General features: G+C 53.1%; 1 protein-coding gene and 1 long non-coding RNA gene across 11 annotated transcripts in view; one reads left to right on the forward strand and one right to left on the reverse strand.

Annotated features, from left to right (window-relative positions):
- Nucleotides 1–23294, forward strand: part of CATSPERD (cation channel sperm associated auxiliary subunit delta) — a 35330-nt gene that overhangs the window by 10603 nt on the left and 1433 nt on the right. For 6 of the 7 annotated variants that reach the window (XM_037018438.2, XM_037018439.2, XM_073220498.1 and 3 more), the window contains 13 exons: nt 1833–1916; nt 4024–4174; nt 5074–5169; nt 7547–7629; nt 11986–12156; nt 13560–13673; nt 14454–14546; nt 15102–15160; nt 16822–16900; nt 18221–18273; nt 19606–19680; nt 20462–20590; nt 21976–22159. In XM_037018438.2, coding sequence (XP_036874333.2) covers nt 1833–1916; nt 4024–4174; nt 5074–5169; nt 7547–7629; nt 11986–12156; nt 13560–13673; nt 14454–14546; nt 15102–15160; nt 16822–16900; nt 18221–18273; nt 19606–19680; nt 20462–20590; nt 21976–22159 — 1371 coding nt within the window. The remainder of the gene's footprint in view (nt 1–1832; nt 1917–4023; nt 4175–5073; nt 5170–7546; nt 7630–11985; nt 12157–13559; nt 13674–14453; nt 14547–15101; nt 15161–16821; nt 16901–18220; nt 18274–19605; nt 19681–20461; nt 20591–21975; nt 22160–23294) is intronic. The other variant, XM_037018440.2, reaches the window with a different exon arrangement.
- Nucleotides 1786–23135, reverse strand: LOC118972396 (uncharacterized). 4 transcript variants are annotated; one of them, XR_012124534.1, is made up of 7 exons: nt 22513–23135; nt 21944–22021; nt 21326–21482; nt 19241–19440; nt 18934–19154; nt 2341–2465; nt 1786–1924 (listed from the first exon to the last, which is right to left on the reverse strand). It is a non-coding gene; the product is annotated as an uncharacterized lncRNA (long non-coding RNA). The 4 variants fall into 4 exon arrangements; XR_012124533.1 differs by having other exon boundaries at nt 19241–19475; XR_012124535.1 differs by lacking the exons at nt 21326–21482; nt 21944–22021; nt 22513–23135 and adding an exon at nt 21662–21795 and having other exon boundaries at nt 19241–19475.

The following is a 23294-nucleotide window of genomic DNA, read 5'->3' on the forward strand; positions in this document are numbered from 1 at the left end:
CTAATTCAGACCGAGGGCAAGGGCTGAGAACCAAGGGGCTGCTGGCACAGGACCCCAAGTTCAAGGCCCCCGGAGCCAGGAGCTTGATGTCCGAGGGCAGGAGAAGGTGGACATCCCAGTTCCAGGGGAAGGAGTGGGCTCGCCCTGCCTCCACCTTTTTGTCCCATGAACTGGATGGAGCCCACCACAGGGGTGAGGGCAGGTCCACCTCGCAGGCTCTACTGAGTCAAACACTAACCTCCAGAAACACCCCCACAGACAGGCCATGAAATGATGTTCCCCTAGCTGCCTGGGCATCCCTGAGCCCAGTCAAGTTGACATGTGAAATTAACCACAGGTCCACCCCTTGTCAATGGGGCAGCCATACCCATCTCCTTGAACCATACTTAATATTCAAACACAGACCCTGACACGATCAGAATTCCACCCAACATGGTGCAGCCATCCTTTGTACCACCGGAAAATCACAGCACTCCTGGGGAGAGGCGGTAAAATCCTAGAAAGAGGCCCATTCCGCCCATGATGTGCCATCATTTACATACCAATCAGTGCAACAGTCTTTGCTCTGTGTGTGGCTGTGTTTCATGGCCAAGGGGTGGAGTTCCCGAGCCTGATGGTCTAGAGCCATCACTATTCACCCTCTAAGATCAAAGCCCCCTGGGGGTTCTGCCATCAGGGAAGAGGGGCTGCGATGTTGGGGTGGGGGTGGGGGATTGGCAGGCTGCCAGGACATCTGGCCATCTGGTCAGGTTGGGTGGCCATAGCAGACCATAGATGGGGTGACATAAGCAACAGTTGCTCCTTTCTCAGAGTTCTGGAGGCTGGAAGTCCAAGACCAAGGTGCCAGCAGGACAGATTCCTGGTGAGGACCCCTTCCTGGCTTGTGGACGGCCGTCTTCTCACTGTGTGCTCACGTGGCGGAGAAAGCACACTCTTGGGTCTCTTCTTGTAAGGGCACTAATCCCACCACAGGGGCCCCGCCCTCATGGCCTCATCCAAACCTAATCGCTTCCCAGAGGCCCCACCTCCAATACCATCCCACCGGGGGTGCCGTCATCTGAATGTATGTGACCCCCACAAACTGGTATTTTGCCATCCTGCCTGATCTGATGGTATTGGGAGGTGGGGCCCTTGTGAGTGGGATCAGTGCCCTTATAGAAGGGCCCAGAAAGATGACTAGCCCCCTTCTGCCCCGTGAGGACGCAGGGAGAAGTCTGTGCCCCAGAAGTGGGCCACCCTTGGCGTCTCAGACGTCCAGCCTCCAGAACTGTGAGCAATAAATTTCTGTTGTTTACCAGCCACTCTGTCTGTGGCCGCTTGTAAGAGCACCCCGAACGGACCAAGACAGGGCGTTAGGGCTTCGGCATATGGACTGGAGGAGGCACGATTCAGTCCATGGCGCCCCAGGTAATAGTAAGAGGCTTAAATAAGACAGTCGTCTGCCTCTGTCGTACCTGAGAGGTGTCTGGAGATAGCCCGCTGGGCTGCCAGGGCAAACTGCCCCTCTGTCCTGGGGGGCCTTGGCCTCACGCTCCATCCAGCTTGCCTGCTGGGCACTTCGCGGACCAGCCAAACATCAGCACAGAGGAGCCGAGGCAGGAAGGAAGGATGCAGGGAGGCCCCTGGCGCTCAGGGCCACACCACCCGCTCATACCAACACCGCCTTCACCCGAGGTTCTGCCTTACATGCCGCAGCTCCAAAGAGGGGAAACTGAGCATAATAAAAAAGACTTTCCTTCATTTCAGCTTGTTACAGAGTCTGGAGTTAAGTCTGCAGTCAGGCTTCGGCTCAGAACATGCTCACCCGCGGTGTCTGTTGGATTGTTTCACAGGCAGAACCGGACGTGACCTTGGGTGGCATCTTCTACTTCCACTCCTTGTCACAGGTTGGGACACTGCTCGTCAATCATGGGCAGGTGAGCGACTGTGAGCAGTAAGAATGGCTTAAGTGACTTTCACCACAAGCCAGGTTTGTTAAGACTTATACACTTAGATTTTCCTATCTGAAATTCATCTAGCTTTTCATTCACCTATCCGTCCATGTGTCCATCCACCACACTATCTATTCATCCACCTATCCACCCTCCCACCCATTCATCCACCCGCCCATCCACCTGCTCACCCACCCGTCCATCTATCCTCCATCCATCCACCTAATGACATCATCCGCATACCCACCCCCACCACCCCTTTCTCCCCTGTTCATCTGCTTCTTCAGTCATGCACGCAGCAATATTCAAGTAGTGTCTAGGGGGTGCTGGGCATTATGCTGTGCACTAGGGACGAAATACAAGACGGGGCGTGTGTGTCCCAGAGGGTGCACAGGATCGTTTCAAATACCTCGCATCCAGTCTTTTTATGGATGATTTTCATGTGTACTCAGAAAACCAGGACAAGAAACCTGTGACCTCAGAGACAGCACTTAGGCTAAGTTGAGAAGAGGGGTCAGTCCACGTAAACTGCATCTGAAAACAAAGGAGAGTCAGAAACAGATTAAGTCCAGTCAGTACTGGGTATTGCGCACACTGTCAGCCGGGGCGCGGCTCTGAAGCCCTGGGGAGACCCCGCCTCGGGGAGTTTCTGGAGGTCGGGCTGATGGCTGGCGGTGAAAGCCTCAACCCTCTGGAATCTCGGCGGGTCCTGCTCCCAGCCTGCATCCCTCGTAGTGTGAACCTCCTAGTCCTCCATGAATGACAGGGACACTCCCACCACCCCGGAAATCCCAAGAATGTAATGGCTGAGGAGTCCAGCGCCTGGTTCCAACTCTGCAGGACTTCTCTGGGGCCTGGACACAGGCAGGCAGGAAGGCTGCGCCGTAATGTGGCTCTGCCCACACACAGCGGGCTGGGAAGCAGATGCCGCAGGGCTCGGGCCTCCCTGTCTGCATGTTTGCCTTCCTCGCCTGGGCACCGTCATTGCCAGGTCCCTGTCCGTGGCCTTCCGTTACGTCCCGTTCAGGGGCCTCTCAGAAGGAGAAGGTCCTGCAGGCGCTGTGCTCCGCTCTGGCTCAGCGCTTCTGGCCCCTCCCGCTCGGCCCGTTGGCCAGGGAGGGACAGAGCAGGGGCTCAGGTTTGCTCTGTCCCCTCGCTCTGAACTGCTGACCTCTTTCCTGTTCGCCTTGTTGCCTTAACCGGCTACTCCAACGCCTGGCAGCTCAGCCGGGCTCCCGACAGAGGCCACTTCTCAGGCCCCGCGGCGCAAGGCCGGCCAGTTGGGGCCCCAGTGGGGCGGAGCCGGGCCTGCAGACTCACTCAGGGTGGGCCTGGTCCCCGCGTCCGCGGTGGGGGGGAAGGACGGGTCGCGTTCGGCAGCCTGTGCGCCACCCCCCCTCGGCCCTGAGCACTCAGTCTCTTTCCCTCCTCTCCCTGGGGTGCCGTCTGGGAAAGGGATCCAGGCATCTTGGAGGGACCCCTTGGAAACCCGCCACACTGTCTGTGTTCTTGATTCCATCCTCGGAAAGCAGGGAGGTCTTCCACAAACAGCAAGGGAGAGAGAGCTTTGACGGCACTCAGGGGAAGGGGACCTGACCCCAGAGGAGCCCGTGGAGGGTTGTGATACGCCAGCGGCCTTAGTTAGGTGAGAGGCTGCTAGGAAAAGCATCCGGCGTGTGCAGGCGGCTGGAGGAGAGACGGGGTCTCCCCCGGGGAAGTCAGCTCGAGTAAACACACAGGGCTACGGTGCCGACGCGGGCTTGGCCCACCAGAGCAGGAGCGCGTGGGGAGTGCCGGCACTGCGGGGGGTTTGCGGTCAGATGGCACCTTTATTGGGAGGGCCCGTCCTGGGCACGTAGGGCTGCGCCCCATCCCCTCCATTCCGGGAGCTCCCGGGTCCTGATGACCGCAGATGTCCCCAGACATCACCCAGTGTCCCCTGGGGGCGGGATCACCCCACACTGAGAGCCACTGGCCTAGATGATTAGGCGTGAAGGGCGTCTGAATAACGGGGGACCCACGTGCACTGTCCTGTCTGCAGAAGCACGGACCCAGCTTTGTACTGCCCACGACTCTGGTCTTCCTCCCACAGGCCAAGTTCAGCTACTCGGACCACCCCCTGAACCTCAGCTTTGTGCTGCCCTTTAACTACAGTGAGCCCCTGGAGGTCCTCATCGTCCCCGGACAGAGAGGCTTTCTCATCTTCTGGTTTGAGAATAGCCTCTTGGTTTCCGTAAATGAAGGTGAGTGAGGCCCAGGCTCAGGGCTGCCGTGCAGTGTCCCCACCACGCAGGGACAGCGCTGCCCTGACTTGAGTGGACAGCCCCTAGGTCCTGCCTCCTGGAGTCCTTACAGCCATGTGGGCAGGTTCTGAAAGTCCCTGGATGCCTAAGGCAGAGGGTTCGAGCCCTTGGTCCAGAAATGGCAGGTCGTGTTTTGGGAATTGGCAACAGCCAAGCTTAGCGGCTCTGGGAGGTGATGTGGGTCAGGGCCACCCCACTGAACTTCTCCCAGGCCAGAGGAAAATCAGGAAATGTCCAGTACCTCCGGCTGGCCCAGCTGAAGAATCCTGGCAGTTTCCCCGCTACATGAGCCCCAGCCTAGCACAAGGAGAGGAGCAGAAGGAGGCCTCCCTCCCTGGAGGGGGCGCTGTCAGGGGCCTCTGGACACAGGAATGGCTGCAACAGCACCTACAATTGCAGCCTGCTGCCCAGCACCAGTCAGGTCGCCTGAACATGGCTGTTTACCCCAGTGCAAGAAAAAGGCTCAGGGCTGGCTGCCCATTTTGGGAGCCCATTCCAGAATGAATGTGTCTAGTTCTCTAAATATGTTATCCAGGTAGTAAAAGGCATCCCACCCTGTTCATGCCTCCAGACAATGAAAAAGTATTTCTCTTATAAACTCAACAGCCATTCCTCAAGCTCTTAGCCCAAGGAGAGTTGCAGGGGTTGAGTTTTCTTAGACCTGAGCATGTTCCGTATGATATTTTACAACACTGCCTCTCCGAGCTCTGTCTTCCTTGATTCTTCATCACTGGCGCCAAGAACCAAGCGGGCAGAGTGGGGTCAGTGGGTGGCGGTGGTGGGAGTCCCTCTCCCCGCCCATGCACAGGCCCTCACAATTCTGCTCCATTATCCCACAGGTCAGCTCGTCAAACCCGTTGTGGTGCAGAAAGGACGCCGCATATTGTATTCTTCCATTTCTGAAGCCAACATCAGCATCCGCGGCGTGGCTGCCAGTGAGTGCCCAAGCCTCAGCTGCCTGCCTAGACGGGCTTTGTACCTGGCTTATCAACCGCTGGCCTGCTGGAACGAAGGCAGACCAAACCCAAACGCAATTATCATGCATTCTGCAAAGACTGGGCGTCAGCTTTGATGCCCTCTTGCGACCCCATGGGATGTCGTTTGGGCATGCGTTTCCTAGGGCTGCTGTGACAAGGTACCATGAATCGGTGGCTCAGAACAACAGACACATATTGTCTCTCAGTTCTGGAGGCCGGAAGTCTGAACTCAAGATGTCAGCAGGGCTGTGCTCCTACCGAAGGCCGCAGACTAGGATCTGTCCCCCAGCCTTTTTCCATGGCTTGTAGATGGCCGTCATCTCCCCACGTGCCTGTGTCCAAACTTCCCCTTTTTATAAGGACACTGTTATATCACATCAGGGCTCGCCCCATGACCTCATTTTAACTTAATCACCTCTGCGAAACCCTGTCCCCAGAGAAGGTCACATTCCGAGGTCCTGGAGTTAGAACTTCGACACATCTTTTTGTGGAGGGGACTCAATGCAATGCGTAACAGATGGCGCCCTCGGGATTTTTTAGCTAGTAAATTGTCCTGTTGCTCTCCTGACCAGTTCAGTCAGGAAAGATGAAATTCACCAGTATGGCTGTTCTCCTAACACAGCTCCTGGCTTGCAAACGTTGAGGCAGACAATGCCACAAAGCAGACCATAACGTCACTTGATGTTTGAAGAGGCGGTATTTCCCGTTTGCTGGTTATTGCCCCGCCTCCTGTCACCTATATCCCTTTATCCATTTAAAATCAATTTAGATCCTAGGAATGAATGATACATTTGTTTATAATTATACCCACGATGCATGATCCCTTAAAGGTTTTTTTAAAATTACAAGTGTAATTAAAGTCCCTTTAATCAGCCCCCAACTCCAGGCCCCTCTCCAGCTTCCTACAATTACCCGCTATTAGGGATTTGGGGTGTCCCTTCCCAGACAGTAGAGACACTCACAATGTATATTAACTATGGAACTGCTGAAAACATATAGCATCGTCTGTGCCCCTTAAAGAACCGCTGGTCTCTGGAAATTGAGCGGGTACCATGTATTTATCATCTCTTTCCCCATCAGTAGAAGCTTCCTAATTGGTCCTTCACATTCTCATCTCTTCCTCTACCAAGCCCAGGCTGCTGATGTCTGAATGGTAGTGTCCTGCCCACAAATCTGTGTGTTGAGATTTAACCCCCAGGGTGATGGTATGGGGAGTTGGGCCTTTGGGAGGGGATTAGGTCCCGAGGGTGGGGCCCTTGTGAATGGGATCAGTGCCCTTATAACAGAGACCCCATAAGGCCCCCAGCCCCTTCCTCACATGAGGACACAGGGAGAAGGCGCCGTCTGTGAGCCAGGAAGCAGCCCTCACCAGACACCGAAGCTGGCGGCACCTTGACCTTGGACTTCCAGCCTCCAGGTCCATGGGGAGTAAATGTCTGCTGTTCCTGAGCCTCCCAGTCTGTGCTACGGCCGCCCACACGGGCCAAGACACAGGCAAAGCAGAGAAATCATTTGCTGACTTTCGGTTGTTACAGCTTTATTGAGATATAATTCACATATTGTACGATTCACCCATTTAAAGTGTGCAATTCAGGGGTTTTCAGGGCATGTACAGGGTTATGACACCATCATCGCAGTCAACTTTAGGACCATGTCATCCCCCTGACAAAGAAAGTCATCCCCTTTATCTACCACCCTGTAATCCCTCATTTCCCCCAAGCCCCCAGCCCCCACAAACCCACTTTCTGTCTGTGGATTCGCCTGTTATGGGCATTTTACAGCAATGGAGTCACACATTGTGTGGCCTGTGTGTCTGGTGTCTCCCTGAGCACCATGTGTTCAGGATCCGTCCACACTGCAGCACATGGCAGTGCTCCGCTCATTTTCGCTGCTGCATAATATTGCAGGGGGTGTGGCTGGACCACACTGTGTGTATCCATTCTTCAGTTGATGGACCCTTGGCTTGCTTCCACTCCTGGGTGCTGTGAATCACACTGCTGTGGACATTCACATGCCGTCTTCCTTGTGGGTAGATGGCCTTTCTGTTCATGGACACCTAGGAGGGGACATGCTGGGTCATACGGCAGCTCTGGGCTTCACCTTTGGAGCAACCACCGGCTGGGCACAGAGGCTGCCCCATTTTTTATTCCCACCAGCAGTGTATGAGGGTCCTAATCTCTCCACAGCCTCACCAACACTCATTATTATCCCTGGTCTGTATGATGAAATTCAGGGGAATTTTCTTTTGTTAACTTTTTTTCTCTTTTAAAAATATTTTGTCCCTTGAGACAACCTTCATTTCAATTGTCGTTTTGTCGTCTTTGGTCTTTCATAGATACACATCAGCTGGCAGTTCTAACACGGGAGAACACTTTGTATTACGGTAACCTGGGATACCTGTCAAATTCCCTGATCAAAGTAGGTAAAATCCAAGCAGGGTCATTACCTGGGTGGTGAGGAATGGCGATCCTCTTCCCAAACTTCCTGTCCCTTCTCTGAAGGCTAGAACTTGCTCTAGTTATTAATACAGCAATAGTATTTTTAATGGTGATAGCAATACTTTAGCAATGATTTCAATTAATATTAAATTAATAATGTTAATTTAATGCTTAATAAGTGTAATCATAATAGTGATTTTAAAGGTTATTAAAATGACACCAACGATGGCTAAGACTTGGTCAGCGCTTGGAGCATAGCAGATGGTTCCTTCTTCTCTTACCTCATTTAACCCGAAGTTAACCATCGTCTTAAGAAGTAGAACCCTTTTTTTTTCAAGGTATCATTGATATACATTCTTACAAAGGATTCACATGGAAAACATGGTGGTTACTACATTCACCCATATTATCAAGTCCGCCCCACATCCCATTGCAGTGACTGTTAGTGTAGTAAGACGTCACAGAGTCACTACTTGTATTCTCTGTGCTACACTGTCTTCCCCGTGACCCCTCCACACGCACACCATGTATGCCAATCACAATACCCCTCAATCCCCCCCTTCTCCCTCCCTCCCCACCCCTCCCCTTTGCTAACCACTAGTTCCTTCTTGGAGTCTGTGAGTCTGCTGCTGTTTTGTTCCTTCAGTTTTGCTTCATTGTTATACTCCAAACAAGGGAAATCACTTGGTACTTGTCTTTCTCCACCTGACTTATTTCACTGAGCATAATACCCTCTAGCTCCATCCATGTTGTTGCAAGTGGTAGGATTTGTTTTCTTCTTATGGCTGAATAATATTCCATTGTGTATATGTACCACATCTTCTTTATCCATTCATCTACTGATGGACACTTAGGTTGCTTCCATTTCTTGGCTATTGTAAATAGTGCTGCGATAAACATAGGGGTGCATCTGTCTTTTTCAAACTGGGCTGCTGCATTCTTAGGGTAAATTCCTAGAAGTGGGATTTCTGGGTCAAATGGTAAGTCTATTTTGAGCTTTTTGAGGAAACTCCATACTGCTTTCCACAATGGTTGAACTAATTTACATTCCCACCAGCAGTGCAGGAGGGTTCCCCTTTCTCCACAACCTCGTCAACATTTGTTGCTGTTTGTCTTTTGGATGGTGGCGATCCTTACTGGTGGGAGGTGATATCTCATTGTGGTTTTAATTTGCATTTCCCTGATGACAAGCGATGTGGAGCATCTTTTCATGTGTCTGTTGGCCATCTGAATTTCTTCTTTGGAGAACTGTCTGTTCAGCTACTCTGCCCAATTTTTTATTAGATTATTTGCTTTTTGTTTGTTGAGGTGCGTGAGCTCTTTATATATTTTGGATGTCAACCCTTTATCGGGTTTGTCACTCATGAATATATTCTCCCATACTGTAGGATACCTTTTGTTCCATTGACGGTGTCCTTTGCTGTACAGAAGCTCTTCAACTTGATACAGTCCCACTTGTTCATTTTTGCTTTTGTTTCCCTTACCGGGGAGATATGTTCATGAAGAAGTCGCTCATGTTTATCTCCAAGAGATTTTTGCCTATGTTTTTTCCTAAGAGTTTTATAGTTTCATGACTTACATTCAGGTCTTTGATCCATTTCGAATTTACTTTTGTGTATGGGGTTAGACAACGCTCCAGTTTCATTCTCTTACATGTGGCTGTCCAGCTTTGCCAGCACCATCTGTTGAAGAGGCTGTCATTTCCCCATTGTATGTCCATGGCTCCTTTATCATATATTAATTGACCATATATGTTTGGATTAATGTCTGGAGTCTCTATTCTATTCCGCTGGTCTGTGGCTCTGTTCTTGTGCCAATACCAAATTATCTTGATTACTGTGGCTTTGTAGTAGAGCTTGAAGTTGGGGAGCGAGATCCCCCCCACTTTATTCCTCCTTCTCAGGATTGCTTTGGCTATTCGTGGTCTTTGGTGTTTCCATATGAATTTTTGAACTATTTCTTCCAGTTCATTGAAGAATGTTGTTGGTAATTTGATAGGGATTGCATCAAATCTGTATATTGCTTTTGGCATTTTGACGATATTAATTCTTCCTAGCCAAGAGCATGGGGTGAGTTTCCATTTGTTAGTGTCTTCTTTAGTTTCTCTTAAGAGTGTCTTATGGTGTTTAGGGTAGAGGTCTTTCACTTCCTTGGTTAGGTTTATTGCTAGGTTGTTTTTTTTTTTTGCCATTGTGAATGGAATTGTTTTCCTGATTTCTCTTTCTATTAGTTCATTGTTAGTGTATAGGAAAGCCACAGATTTCTGTGTGTTAATTTTGTATCCTGCAACTTTGCTGTATTCCGATATCACTTCTAGTAGTTTTGGAGTGGAGTCTTTAGGGTTTTTTATGTACAATATCATGTCATCTCCAAATAGTGACAGTTTAGCTTCTTCTTTACCAATCTGGATTCCTTGTATTTCTTTGTTTTGTCTGATTGCCGTGGCTAGGACCTCCAGTACTATGTTGAATAACAGTGGGGAGAGTGGGCGTCCCTGTCTTGTTCCAGATCTCAGAGGAAAAGCTTTCAGCCTCTCGCTGTTCAGTATGATGTTGGCTGTGGGTTTATCATATATGGCCTTTATTATGTTGAGGTACTTGCCCTCTATACCCATTTTGTTGAGAGTTTTTATCATGAATGGATGTTGAATTTTGTCACATGCCTTTTCAGCATCTATGGAGATGATCATGTGGTTTTTGTCCTTCTTTTTGGTGATGCAGTGGCTGATGTTGATGGATTGTCGAATATTGTACCATCCTGGCATCCCTGGGATGAATCCCACTTGGTCATGGTCTATGATCCTTTTGATGTATTTTTGAATTTGCTTTGCTAATATTTTGTTGAGTATTTTTGCATCTATGTTCATGAAGGATACTGGTCTGTAGTTTTCTTTCTGGTGGGGTCTTTGCCTGGTTTTGGTATTAGGGTGATGTTGGCTTCATAGAATGAGTTTGGGAGTATTCCCTCCTCTTCTGTTTTTTGGAAAATTTTAAGGAGAATGGGTATTATGTCTTCTCTGTGTGTCTGATAAAATTCCGAGGTAAATCCATCTGACCCGGGGGTTTTGTTCTTGCATAGTTTTTTGATTTCCACTTCAATTTCTTTTCTGGTAATTGGTTTGTTTAGATTTTGTCATTCTTGTATTTTTCTAAGAAGTTGTCCATTTCTTCTAGGTTTTCCAGCTTGTTAGCATATAGATTTTCATAGTATTCTCTAATAATTATTTGTATTTCTGTGGGGTCCGTCATGCCTCCACCCATTTTTTAATTAGGTTATTTGCTTTTTGGGTATTGAGGCATGTGAGTTCTTGCTGTATTTTGGATGTTAACCCCTTATCAAACATGTCATTTTTGAACATATTCTCCCACACTGTAGGAGGCCTTCTTGTTCTGCTGATGGTGTCCTTTGCTGTGCAGTAGCTTTATAGTTTGATGTAGTCCCATGACTTCACTTTTGCTTTTATTTCCCTTGCCCGTGGAGGTGTGGTCAGGAAAAGTTGCTGATGTTTACATGCAAGAGATTTTGCCTGTGTTTTCTTCTAAGAGTTTTATGGTTTCATGACTTACATTCAGGTCTTTGATCCATTTCAAGTTTACTTTTGTGTATGGGGTTAAACAATTATCCAGTTTCATTCCCTTGCATGTAGCTGTCCAGTTTTGCCAACACCAGTTGTTGAAGAGGCTGTCATTTCCCCATTGTATGTCCATGGCAGACGTGGAACCTTATATTGTCCCCACTGGACAGAATCATACAGTGTCCCCAAGGTCACATACGTAGAAAGTGTTGGCACTGGGATTATCTCACATTATCTTGCACATCACGCTTATCTAATATTATTTCGTCATCGTCACAAAACCGCATGAAGTAGATAATATCCAGCTTTTTAGGAGGGAGAAAAAAACTGATGTTCCAGCTTTTTCTCTTTTTCCTGTAACTTGTTAGTGCCCAAGCCAGAAACGTTCCCCTGGGGTCCTGACTAGCTGATGCAGAGCTTTTCCTGCCAGCATCCCAGCCACCCCACCAACCCTCCAACAGAATAGGGTTCACCTCGGTGGGGCTCGCTCAGGACTCTCTTCCCGGGTGACGGGGGTGTGTTCCGGGCCTGCTTCCCCCGCACTCCCCCTCCCGCCCAGGTGTCCTCTCCTTGGGGATTGTCCATCTAATCACCGCGGGAGGGATGCCTAACACAGGGGGGCAGGCGTCTCAGCCAAGCTTCCCTATCACCGCGCTTACTTCCTGTTTGTCCTCCCACCTTTAAGCCTGAGCCGCAGGATAACATTTAAATCCTCAAAACAACAACTAGAATGACTTAGCTCACAAATCACTTTTCTCCTAGTTTCCGAAGCAATACATGTGGTCCCAGGAGGCAGCCCTGATGTTCACGGACGTGGGGATGCTGGAAGTACTGACTCCGGTGCCCGATCTGGTGTTTCCAGCTTTTGATTTCCAGAAGTGCCTCGTGAATGTTCAGGCGATTCTCATGGACCTGCACGTCGACGTTTGCAAGGTATTTAATCGTTACGGTTTAGACCAGCGTTCAAGGCACTCTTCTTAAAAAAGAGTAAATCGCAGAGACCCAGAGGTGGGCATTTGGAGGCAGCACCCACACATGGAGCTCCACGCAGGGTTGCCGGATTTGTTAAACCCAGAGAACCCAGTTAGGTTTGAATCTCACATAAACAAGTTACTCAGACAGCCACCGCCAGGCCCCAGAGGGCTGGCCCCCTGCCTTGTACAATTTTTTCTCACCTTGTACAGTTTTGCATCACTTATTTCACACAGAAACATATTTCATCTTTATTAGAGGCTCTTTGTAACAAGCACCCCTCAGAATTGTTCAGAGAGAATAAAGTAAATGATTCTGTTAAAAGAACGACTCCCCTTTCCAAGTACAGTTGGTCCTTGAACAACATGAGGGTCAGAGGTACTGGGACCACCCCCAACGCTGTTGAAAATGCACGTATAACTTTGGGCTCCACCCAGAATTAACCATGAATAGCCTACTGCTGACGAGAAGCCTTCCCAATAAGGCAAAGCATCGCCTAACATGTATTTTGTATGATGTGTGTATTCGTGCTGTATTCCCACAACGCAGTAAGCTAGGGGGAGGAGAGCGTGTCAGGAAGCAGATGTCGAAGGTGTGACAGAACACAAAGTTTAACCGTTCTTCTGAGACCAGTTAGAGAAGAGGGGGTGCACAGACCCCATCTCCCTAATGGCCCCCCCAACTCTAGTTAGTCTACTCTGAATAGAGTCCACGTTAACTCCTTTTATCCACGTTTACACTATGAAATCAATCCAGGGAACACAGGGAAACAAAATGATACAATATTGCCACATGGCAACCTCCGCATCCAGAAAGCCAGCCAGCCACGGCCTGCCGCCAGCAGTGGTCGGGATCCCATGGGGTCCTGTCGACGGGATCCGACCCAAACCTGACGGTCCAGCCACCGATCTGCCGGAACCGCAGGGCCCAGGGGAGTGTGCCCAACTGCACCAGGACAATCCAGGCCCCGGGAAAGCCACGCATCCCAACACCTGGGCTCTTCACAAATGAACAGAAGCGAGAACAGGGGTGGTGGGGGAGCCCGTGGACCGAAAAACAATAAGACATGACAGTGTCCGGATCCGGGCAGTGATGCCATCTAGGGGCACATGCCCGGTGGTAACTCTAGAAAGAAACACAGGGCCGCAGTTCCCTCCCAAGGCAGCCGGGGCTGCAGGGTGTGGTGGGTGCTTCGAGAGCCCTCTTGGGGTCATGTGCTTCCCCACCTACGAGACTGGAAGCTTCCATCCTTTGCGGGGACCACTGACCACCTCCCACCTCCTTGCCCTTTCCTTTTGGGGAACAGAGGATTGATTTAATGTATTCACCATTGTTATTATATACTTTTTTGCCCTTCTAACCAGGTAGAGCTTCTGGAAGGAGACTTTGCAGACAAAATGTATACCATTGACATGAACAGCACATTGGAGCTGACAGCGCTGATGGTTCCCAAGGCAGGCACGTCACCAGTGCCGCTGGTAAGGACACCGCCAGGTTTGAGGAGCTTTCATGTAAGTGGTGTTCTCCCGGGCCTCAGGCCCGTGGCCCATGGTTCCGAGGCTCTGGGAGTTCCCAGGCACCCTCCCGTGGGGGGACCCCGACCTCGTGACACACGTAGAAACTGTCTCTCTCTGTCTCTCTCAACTGGTCGCAACCTGTCTGGCCACCTCTTGCGGGGACCACCTCTGCCCCTGGCTCCCTGCCCTCCAAGGCGCCCGCCCACATGCTTTCCAGAATCCCCTTCATGTCTTAGCTCAGCCACAGCCGGTTTCTGTGGCTTCCAGCCAAGAGCCCGACTGCCCCATCCTGCCCTCACTGCAGCGGAGGTGCCCGCAAAGATTGGGGGTCTGTGAGCCTGAAATCCAAGTGTCCAGCCTGAACTCTTGGACACAAGCAGTCAAGCTGCAAAGGGGGGGCCATGGGGGTCAGGATGTTGGGGAGGCCAGTCAGCCAGGACCAGGGCCCGCATGGGGATGCCAGCTGTCTCTGGCTCGTCTCCAGTGCTGTCTCACTGGGCCTCCAGGCCTCCCTGCGCTCCATGGAGGGCCTGGGTCTGGCAACTGTGCAGCCCCACGCCGTCTGCAAAAGGGGGCTCTATGGCCTCGGTCGGTGGGTAGGGGAGGTGGGGACACACCTGGGGACCAGACTGGCAGCTGCACGAGCAGCTTTATTGTGGTCACTGGTGGGTATGACCCTTGTGGCTCCCCTTGGCACCTGCCAGCGCTGTGCAGTGTACACTTCTCCCAACCCCTCCCCAGCCAATGCTGAGCAACCCCCACTCCCTGGGGATACAGGATGCCATCATGTACGAAGACGGCTACAGGTACGACGGGAGGACCATGCACAGAATGGTGAGCAGGGCCCTGGCCCCAAATCCGGTCAGTGTGGTGAAGGGCGTGGCCTTGCCTGGCCAGGTCAGGAGTGGCCACCTTGTCGTCCCTTGACTGGACCCTTCTTCCACCTTTGCTGCCCTGCACACCCCTGGGTGTGCTGCTTCAGAATTTGGGGGGACCTGGCCCTGGCCCAGCCCCGCCTAGGCTGGTGGCCATCACCCAGATGAGTGACATCGGTAAGGTATCACAAGAGAGGCCCCGAGGACATGACAGGGAGCCTCACCAGCCCTGGGGAGGGTGCTGGACCTGTGTTAGCTGGCAAGCCCAGGGGTCAGGGCACAGGCGGACCACAGGCACAGCCAGGCCTGTCATACCCCAGCTGAAGAAGAGGGGGAACAAAGTCACACCTAACTCTGGGTCCCCAGGACAAACGTAGCAATGAAATCAACTTGGGACAGTGATTTCTGTGAGCGCCTAGAAGCCTTTCCCAGGCAGCCCCGTGTCCACCTCTCCCTGCAGCCCGCTTCAGGCTATTCCACCAGGTCAGGCAGGCTTTTCTCTCCTGTTCCACAGAACATTTCCCTGAGGCAGCAGCAGTTCTGTGGCAGGGCTGACGCCAACTTCACTTCCGAGTATGTGGTCACCTGGCCAGTGGTGGGTGGCCTGGGCTGTCTATGCCTTCCTTCAGCAGGGGCTGGGGAAAGCAGGGCTGAGGTCTGGTCCTTCCCTCCCAGGATGGTAAAGCAAAAATCCTTTACAAATGGTGGTTCCTCAAGAAATTAAACATGGAATAACTACAGGACCCAGCAATCGCACTTCTGGGCCTGTGGCAGAAAAATTGCAGTCAGGGACCCAAGGAGATACACGCAGCCCACGCTCACAGTAGCATGCTTCACGACTGCCACCACAATATGTGAATAACCCAGCAGCCGCGGATGAACGGGTACACACAGTATGTCCACGCACACACCGGAACATTATTCAGCCTTAATAAGGGGGGGACGTTGCTGTCCCAGAGCGGATGGACCTTAGCACTGTGCTCAGTGCAATAAGCCAGATGCAGAAGGACAGATCCTGCTGGTGCCACGCCTAGGAGGCCCCTAGAGCATTTATTTCCACAAATATGTTATAATTCTATAGATAGACCTAAACACTGCATTGTGTAGCTGAAATTTGCTAAGAAAAAAACTGAAATGTTCTCACACACACCTGAAAAGTTAACTATGGAAAGTGATGGATGAGGTAATTAACTCGACAGGGAGTCTCTTACAAGTGTACCTGGGCCAGTCATCATGCTGTGCATCTTAAATATCTTATAGTATTATTTGTCAGTTTTACCTCAATGAAGCTGAAAAAATATATAAATGAAAAGTTATAAAAAAAAAACATTGTATGCTGCTAATGTAGAATGTATGTTCCTCTCCCACGGTGAGTTTATTTAAAAATCCTTAAAGTATTCATGTACTTGGCCATTAAAAGAATGAGTCCTAGTAGAGATGTTCAGACCATGGTCTCAGGACTTAATCTGGTAAAACTAGAACATGACCATCAAAAACTCACCACCAATAACAACAATCCACTTGGAAATTCAGAAACAACCTTGTAAATCACCCCTGTATGAAATAATCATGGAATAGCTACAATATACTGAGAGGGAAATTTGTACCCCAAGCACTTTTACTCGGAGAGGAAAAAATGGACTGGAGGGAAAGAGCCAGTATTGAACTTAGGGAACCAGGGAAACAGCCACAAGGAATTGTGGGAAGGGAGTGAACAGTGGTACAATCAGAAACGTATTAAATAGAGGGCAAAGGACAGCGTAAAGCCAAAACAAAACATAAAGTTCATTCTTCAGACCCGTGTAGTAGACCACACCCCACCATCCTGCAGGAGAAAGAGAAAACGAACCATAGGGATGGGAAATGAAGAAGAAAGTATGGATGCAGAAGCTGTTAAGAGAACAAAAAAGCATCAGCTACAGCTAGGTAATAGTAAAATAGGCTGTCAGGTGTTCTTGGCAATAAGTTGTTATAAACCATTAGCAAAACTGACTTGAGAAGAGGTAGAAACTAGAGGCAGAGCAGGGCCGCCATGTGTGAGCAGAGGTTCTCCGCCGAAATGCCGGAATGAATGGCTGAGGACGGCTGGATGGACGGGTAATGGGTAGGCAATGAATGGGTGATGGATAGATGGGGGGATGGCTATGGGGGGATGGACGACGGGTGGATGGGTCGATGACGCTTTTTACTGCAATACTGGTGTGCAATACAATAACACCCCCATTGCTTTGCAGCATAAAAAGACCCACAATGTCCACCATCTCTCTGGACATAGACGACAAGGAAATTTCCTGTGTGGACCTCAAGCCACTGGTATGTCCCAAGCTTGTGCTGTCCCATATTCTTCGTGGCTCGTGTTAAGAATAATGGCAGTGGGCCTTGGGGGGCTTTTCGCTGAGGGGCCGGCCAAGCCCCAGTTCAGGATCGGGAAATGGAAGTGATCCTGTCCCGGTTGCCAGGCTCCCTGCCCCTCCTCCATCACAGTCCCCTTGCCAGGGCTGCCCCCCGTGACTCCCTGACCTCACGTCAGGTGCGTCAGTCCACGGTCCTTCTTGAGCATCCCCTGAACAGCCTCCGGCCAACTGGGGTAAAAGCCCTCCTCAGTGCCCGCAAGGGGCCCAGAAACAACACACAGCCCCCTGAAAACCTGGGCACATGCCTCCTCAGCTACATCCCACACAACAGCCCAGACCTGGGGGCATCCCAGGTGTCCGTGGACGGGGGATGGATGTATGCAGGGTGTCCAGCCACGTGCGGGAATAGTGCTCAGCCTGAAAAAGAAAGGACCCCCTGACACCTGGTGCACCGTGGGTGGACCTCGAGGACACGCTGCGCAGTGACATGAGCAGACACAACAGGCACACCCTGTCTGATCCCCCTCCCAGGGCATCCCTAGCAGAGCCGCATCCACGGAGACCGAAAGTGGGGGTGGGGGCAGGGGGAGGGGGTGGGGAGTGTGCTTCAGGGGACAGAGGTCAGCTTGTGGGGAGGGAAAGTTCTGGGGGTTGGGGTGGGGACAGCTGCACGGAGCTGCGTACTGGGAGACGGTGAAGATGGTGCATTTGATGTCATGGGTATTTTACTTCAATTTTTAAGAAGTTGATTTGAGTCTTGCATTCTGTCTCATGGTAAAGCCATGTTTGTCTCAATGTAAAGCTCTTGTTCAAAAGTCTCTGTCCTGTGGCTTTTAGGCCCTGCGTCTCTCTGAGGTACCCCCCCCCACCGTTTGAGCAGCGTGTCTCTAAGGCCATCAGCCTGACCCAAAATCATTCTTTCTCTCTCTCCTCCTGCTTTTGCTCATTGCAGCCCATTCATTCATTCATTTCCCCCCTTGCCCTCCATATGCTAAGCGTTGTCCTGGCTCATATAGACTGGCTTCCAGTCTCTGCGCAGCTGCTGCGAGGTAGGCCAGCCATGGGGGCCTTAGCTGCACCCCTCGGCTCGGGCATGCTCTCCACGGGGCCGGGCACAGTGACAGTGACTCTCAGGCCCCGGGGTCACCGTGGTGGGGTCCACAGGCGCTGTGCTAAATCCCTCCAGGCGTGAGTGTGTCCCTACGTGGGTTTTCGCCATGGCCGGGCTGTCGGCAGCCCTCGCGGGTCCCAGCCAGCATCCCTGTCCCCTCCCCCGCAGACGGCGCTCATCTCAGTGGGCTGCGACCACGAGAAAGAGATCGTCATCCGGAAGTGAGTGAGCTCACAGCGGGGTGGGGTCCGGGGAGAAGTGGGGCGGTGGGGGCAACCCGAAACAAGGGGCTTTGGTTTCATCCTTGCTGAAAAGCCACCCGCACACTCACGAAATTCCTGAAGCTCTAACCATGGCTCCTGGGGCCCAGCAGGAGCCCCCTTCTGCCCTCTGCCCCTCCAAGGCCACGGTGACCTCAGGCCATGATTTTACCAGATGTTTGCTCTCAGATGGCAACACCCTGTCGAATAAGTCAATTACATATTTAAGACCTATGTGCCGGAAACGCTTCTTTAAAACAACATTAAAAAAAGCTTTTGCCATACAGAGAATAGGGAAGCTATTTGCCACATGTGTAACAAACAAAGGATTTAGATCAGGAACTTACAAAGAATTCCTCAAATCAGTAATTTTTTTAAATGACACACTAGTAGGAAAAAAAATGGGCAAAAGGCTTGAACAGGCACTCCCAAAGGAGGAAGAATGAGAAAACAAAGCCCAAGTGGTACCAAAAATGTGGTCAACCTCAGTTAATCGGAAAAAGCAATGAAAACGTTCACTAGAGACCCTTGTCCATCCACCCACGTGGGAAAGTCCCCAAAGCCGAGCCGGGAACAAGTCCTGGTAAGCATGGGGCTCCCCTGGCGGCCTCAGGAACTCACAGACTGCTGGGAGGTGGACTCATTTCTCGGCTGCTCCGGGGAAGCGCATCTTCCAACTGAGCAATTCCACTCAGCACATTTGCAGAGGCACGGTTTGCAGAATGCTCTCGGCAGCATCCTTCCTCATCGCTCCAAGCTGGAAGCACGCCAACCCACACGTCCAGCAAGCGGAGGAAGGGGAAGCAGGTCACAGTCCTTTGATGCAATGAACACCGCCACAGCTGTGAAGAAAAAGCAAGGCAGAGTTAGGTCCCTGCGTGGATTATTGCACCAACATGGATGTGAAATAAAACAGAAAACAACATGCCTAGCATGGTTGTAGTCTTAACAAATTCCCAGTCAGGCCAAAGTAGACCATGCTGCTGAAGAATGCGTGCTCGGATGGGAACAAAGAAGGACCAGGAGACGGTTGTCTGAAGAGTTAGGGCCCCCAGCGCCCAGGTCTGGCTCTCTAATGCCGTGTCACCACAAGGGTTCAGGTTCCTTGGAGAAGTGGCTGGTTCTGGGCTGGGCGGGGAAGACACCAGACCAGACTGGAGCATCTTGAACCAGAAAGTGAGAAGGGGCTCAAAAATCAAACCAGTGGGGCTCGAAATGCCGAAAGGAAACATGCCCGAGTACCCAGTTCTAGGTGGCGTCAGGCAGCTTCTCACCATCCCTTCTTGCTCACAGGGAGGTCTCGGCCTGCTACAAGGGCATTCTGGACACCATGGCCCTGAGTGACAGTTACAGCTACGTCATTGAGAGGTGAGCCAGGGGTTTCCCTTCAGCACCCCCTCCCATGTCCCGCACTCCACCGCCAGGGGCAGATTGAGAATAGCTTTTAAATTGATCTCCAGGAAGGGGAGGTGGCAGAGCCCCCCACCCAGGCTCAGCCGTCCACTGGACCACCTCTGACACCTCGCCAGCGTGCCACCAGCCCTCAGAGCACGGCCACCTGCGCACCTGAGCTAGTGGAGTTAGCCAGGTGCTCTCAGCCAAGGCAGCAGGGGGTAGGGACCAGGTGGCCCTCCATACAGTGCTGGGGGTCCCAGGTGCCACTGTGGGAAGGCGTGTGCGTCAGGGGCTCCAGGGAAAGAGAATCAACAGGATGCGAGTGTGTGCGTGTGAAGGAGAGAGAGTGGGGGAGGGGCGGGGACAGGCAGACGCAGAGAGAGAGACTTCCCTTAAGGAGCCAGGGTCGCAGGGGTCGGTAAGGCCGCAGTCTGACGGAAGATGCTGCAGGCTGAGGGGAGGGAGGCAGTTGGAGCCCCAAGGCCGCGGGGGCAGAATCTCTTGGCGTCTGTCTCTGCCAGGTGCCCACCTTAAGGAGGGCACTCTCCTCTCCTCAAGGGTTCACTGATTTAAATACTAACCTCATCTCCAAAACCAGCCTCCCAGAAACATCCAGAACAGTGTGTGGCCACACACCCATGCCCCATGGGGCAGCCAGGCGGACCCACTGCTTTAACCTTCCCAGGGGGGCCAGGGCCATCCGACCACGGCTCCGATGCCCCCCTCCTACCTCCCTGCTCCCGTGTCTGCTTAGGGACGCCTACGACCCCAACTTCAGGGGGCAGAAGGCCACTAAGGACCAGGTGGTGCACTACCCGTACGACAGGCTGGGCTGCCCCGACCTCGTCTACTACGACACCCCATGGAAGCCCGTGGTGGAGATGTGAGACCCCAGCCCCACTCCCGCACACCCACACCGGGGGCCCTGCTCCTCCCACGCTGCCTCAGCTCTGGAGGGCTGAGGTCCGAGATAAAGGCATGGGCGGGCGTGCCTTCCCCTGAGGCCACCTTCTCCCTGGGTCCCCACAGGTGGGGGGGCGGGAGCTTCTCAGATCACCGGCCACCCTTATGACGTCCCTCAGCCTAAGGCCCCACCTCGAGTACAGTTGCGCTGGGGCTCGGGCTTCCTTGTAGGCAGGCATCTCTGGGGGGGCACAGTTCAGCCCATAACACTAATGTTGCTCCTCCCATGAGTTCTGCTGCCTTCCTTCATTGTACCTCTACGTGGAATCCCTCCATTTCTGTGGGTGGTTGACCCAGCAGAGCCAACCAATTTCGGGCAGCACGGCCAGGACCATCCACCTTGGGGTGAAGCGACCCTACTGCAGCCCCAGCCCAGCGCTGCCCCATGGAACTTCCTGTGATGACAGAAATGTCCCGTAATTCTGCAAAGCCCAGTCGGCAGCCCAGAACCACGCAGGGCTACTGAGCACTGGACATGTGGCCAGTGCGCCCAAGGAACATGCCTTTCCATTTTATTTAATGATCATTAATTTACATAAACCCTGTAGGCCCGTGCCCACCCCCCGCTCCCCCATTTGTTGCCCCCACTCACAGCAGATATTGTCAGACTAGATAGGTGTTGACTGACTTACTGATGGCAGGAACTGCCTCATACCTGTAAACATTTAGGTGCATTACCATGTTGCATCTTAGTTCCACCTGGCCTTCATCCCGTGCTGGGGAAGAACTGTGGGCTGGGCACACAGGACTGAGCCCGGCTCCAAGGGCCAATCCCCAGCTCAGAGCTGCCCTGTGGTGCGATGCAGGCTGGCCTGGAGGGAAGGTCAGGGAGAGAGGGTCCAATCCCAGGAGGGGCGGGAGCCCCCACTGTGCTGGAGGCCACAGACTGTGCACCAAAACAATGCTTTAGAACAGCCCTAACTCTGTCCCCTTTGAATGTCCGCAGATGTCATCAGAAGGACTTCACAGGACAGGTGGCGAGGGGTCTTACCTGTTTGTTGGTTTAGATGCTGTGTAATTCATCAGTTTCTTTACAAGTGACATTATTCAGTTATAGAATATCAGGGTCCTCCAGCCTCCGCTCATGGTGGCCACTTGGTCGAAAACACCGCTGCCTGCTCCCCCCACCCCTGTTCTGCCGGCTCTTCCCACCTGTCCTGGGGTGTCCACATGTGGAGCCCCGTGGGGCCACCGGGCTGCGGGGGAGCTCCGTCTTGCTCTGCCGCCCCCCGCCATCCCCAGATGGTCTCGGAACGCGTGGGGGCGGCTGTACCTCTCTGCAGCCGAGCCCTGTGTGTGTCCCAGGTGGCGGAAAGGAAAGTTCCAGGAGGTGGTCCACACGGAGTACGTCCTGCTGGAGGTGAACGGGCTGTTCACGTACACGTACTCCCTGAGCGCCCGCAGCGCGCTCTGCAGGGCCCAGCCGCAGAACTGGACCACCGTCATGCAGCCCGCGGGCGGCGAGGGGCGCTCGGCCTGGCACCGGGAGGTAAGGCCGCCTTCCGTTCCCACAAGAGGTCCCGGCGACACGTCGTGGGCGGCCAGGTGGCGGCCGCTGGTCACACCCACTGTTCGGGGACGGGCTCCGTGCGCTGCGGCTCCTGTGCCCCCACCACAGATCAGGGCCGTGCGACCGCAGACGCCCGCTCCCCGCGGTCCCGGAGGCCGGGGGCCCAAGGCCACCGTGACGGCAGCGTCGGTGTCCGGGCCGGGCCCACCTCCGGCCCGCAGGCGTGCTTCCCGCCGCGTCCTTGCGCGGCGGAGGCAGTGGGGCGATCCCGTCCCTAGGGCGCCGCCCTCCTGCGCTAATCGCTTCCCAAAGGGCCCGCCTGCCCCCATCACCTTAGGGGTCAGGCTTCGGCAGACGCATCTCGGGGCGCCAGGAGCATCCAGTCCGCAGAGGGGGTGGGGGTGCTGGGAGCCCCACCGAGCACACCAGGCCGTCGGCCGCCTTGGAGAATGCAAGACCAGCCGGTCCCCTGCGAATCTCGCCCAAGGGAATTGCCCAAATGGTCAGAGGTGTGCGGTGTCGGCGCAGAGGGTGGCCCTCCCGGGAGCCTGCGGCGCCGGTCTCGCAGCTGCGCCAAGCCGAGGGCGCTTACACGGCGCCGCCAACAGGTGGCGCTCGCCGCCCGCGTGCACCGACTCGTAACGAACCGTTTCAAAGGGGGCCGCCCACTCCGGCATCTCGCACGTTCAGTGTGGCGCGAGCACCTCTCCCCGGATCCCACGGAGCGCCACCCCTGTGTGGACACCTGTGTGGCCTTTGTCGAATCAGTACTGCACGGCCGTGCCGGGGGCTGCACTTGCATGCTTTTTACAGGCTCTCGGGCTCAAAGCAGCGCGCCGGCTGCGTTTAAGAGATTGTCCCGTTACTGTTTTTTCTTTCATCAGCCCTGGGGAGGGAAAGTTTTGTAGAACATACGGTTTCTTCCTACCAAGTTAGAGCGCAACCCCTCGGTTCTGAGCGCACCACTGGATGGACTGTAGGCCCAGTCGCTTAGTCCCTGAAGACCCCGAGGCGGGGCCGGCTCTGTCAGCAGAGGTGGGTCGCCCGGCTAAGCGACCGCTCATTTCTCGTCCACATGGGCTTTATGTGGCCCAGTCTTGTCTTTTTTCTTTTT

This window comes from Manis javanica, chromosome 13, assembly GCF_040802235.1.
Source record: "Manis javanica isolate MJ-LG chromosome 13, MJ_LKY, whole genome shotgun sequence".
Lineage (NCBI taxonomy): Eukaryota > Metazoa > Chordata > Mammalia > Pholidota > Manidae > Manis > Manis javanica.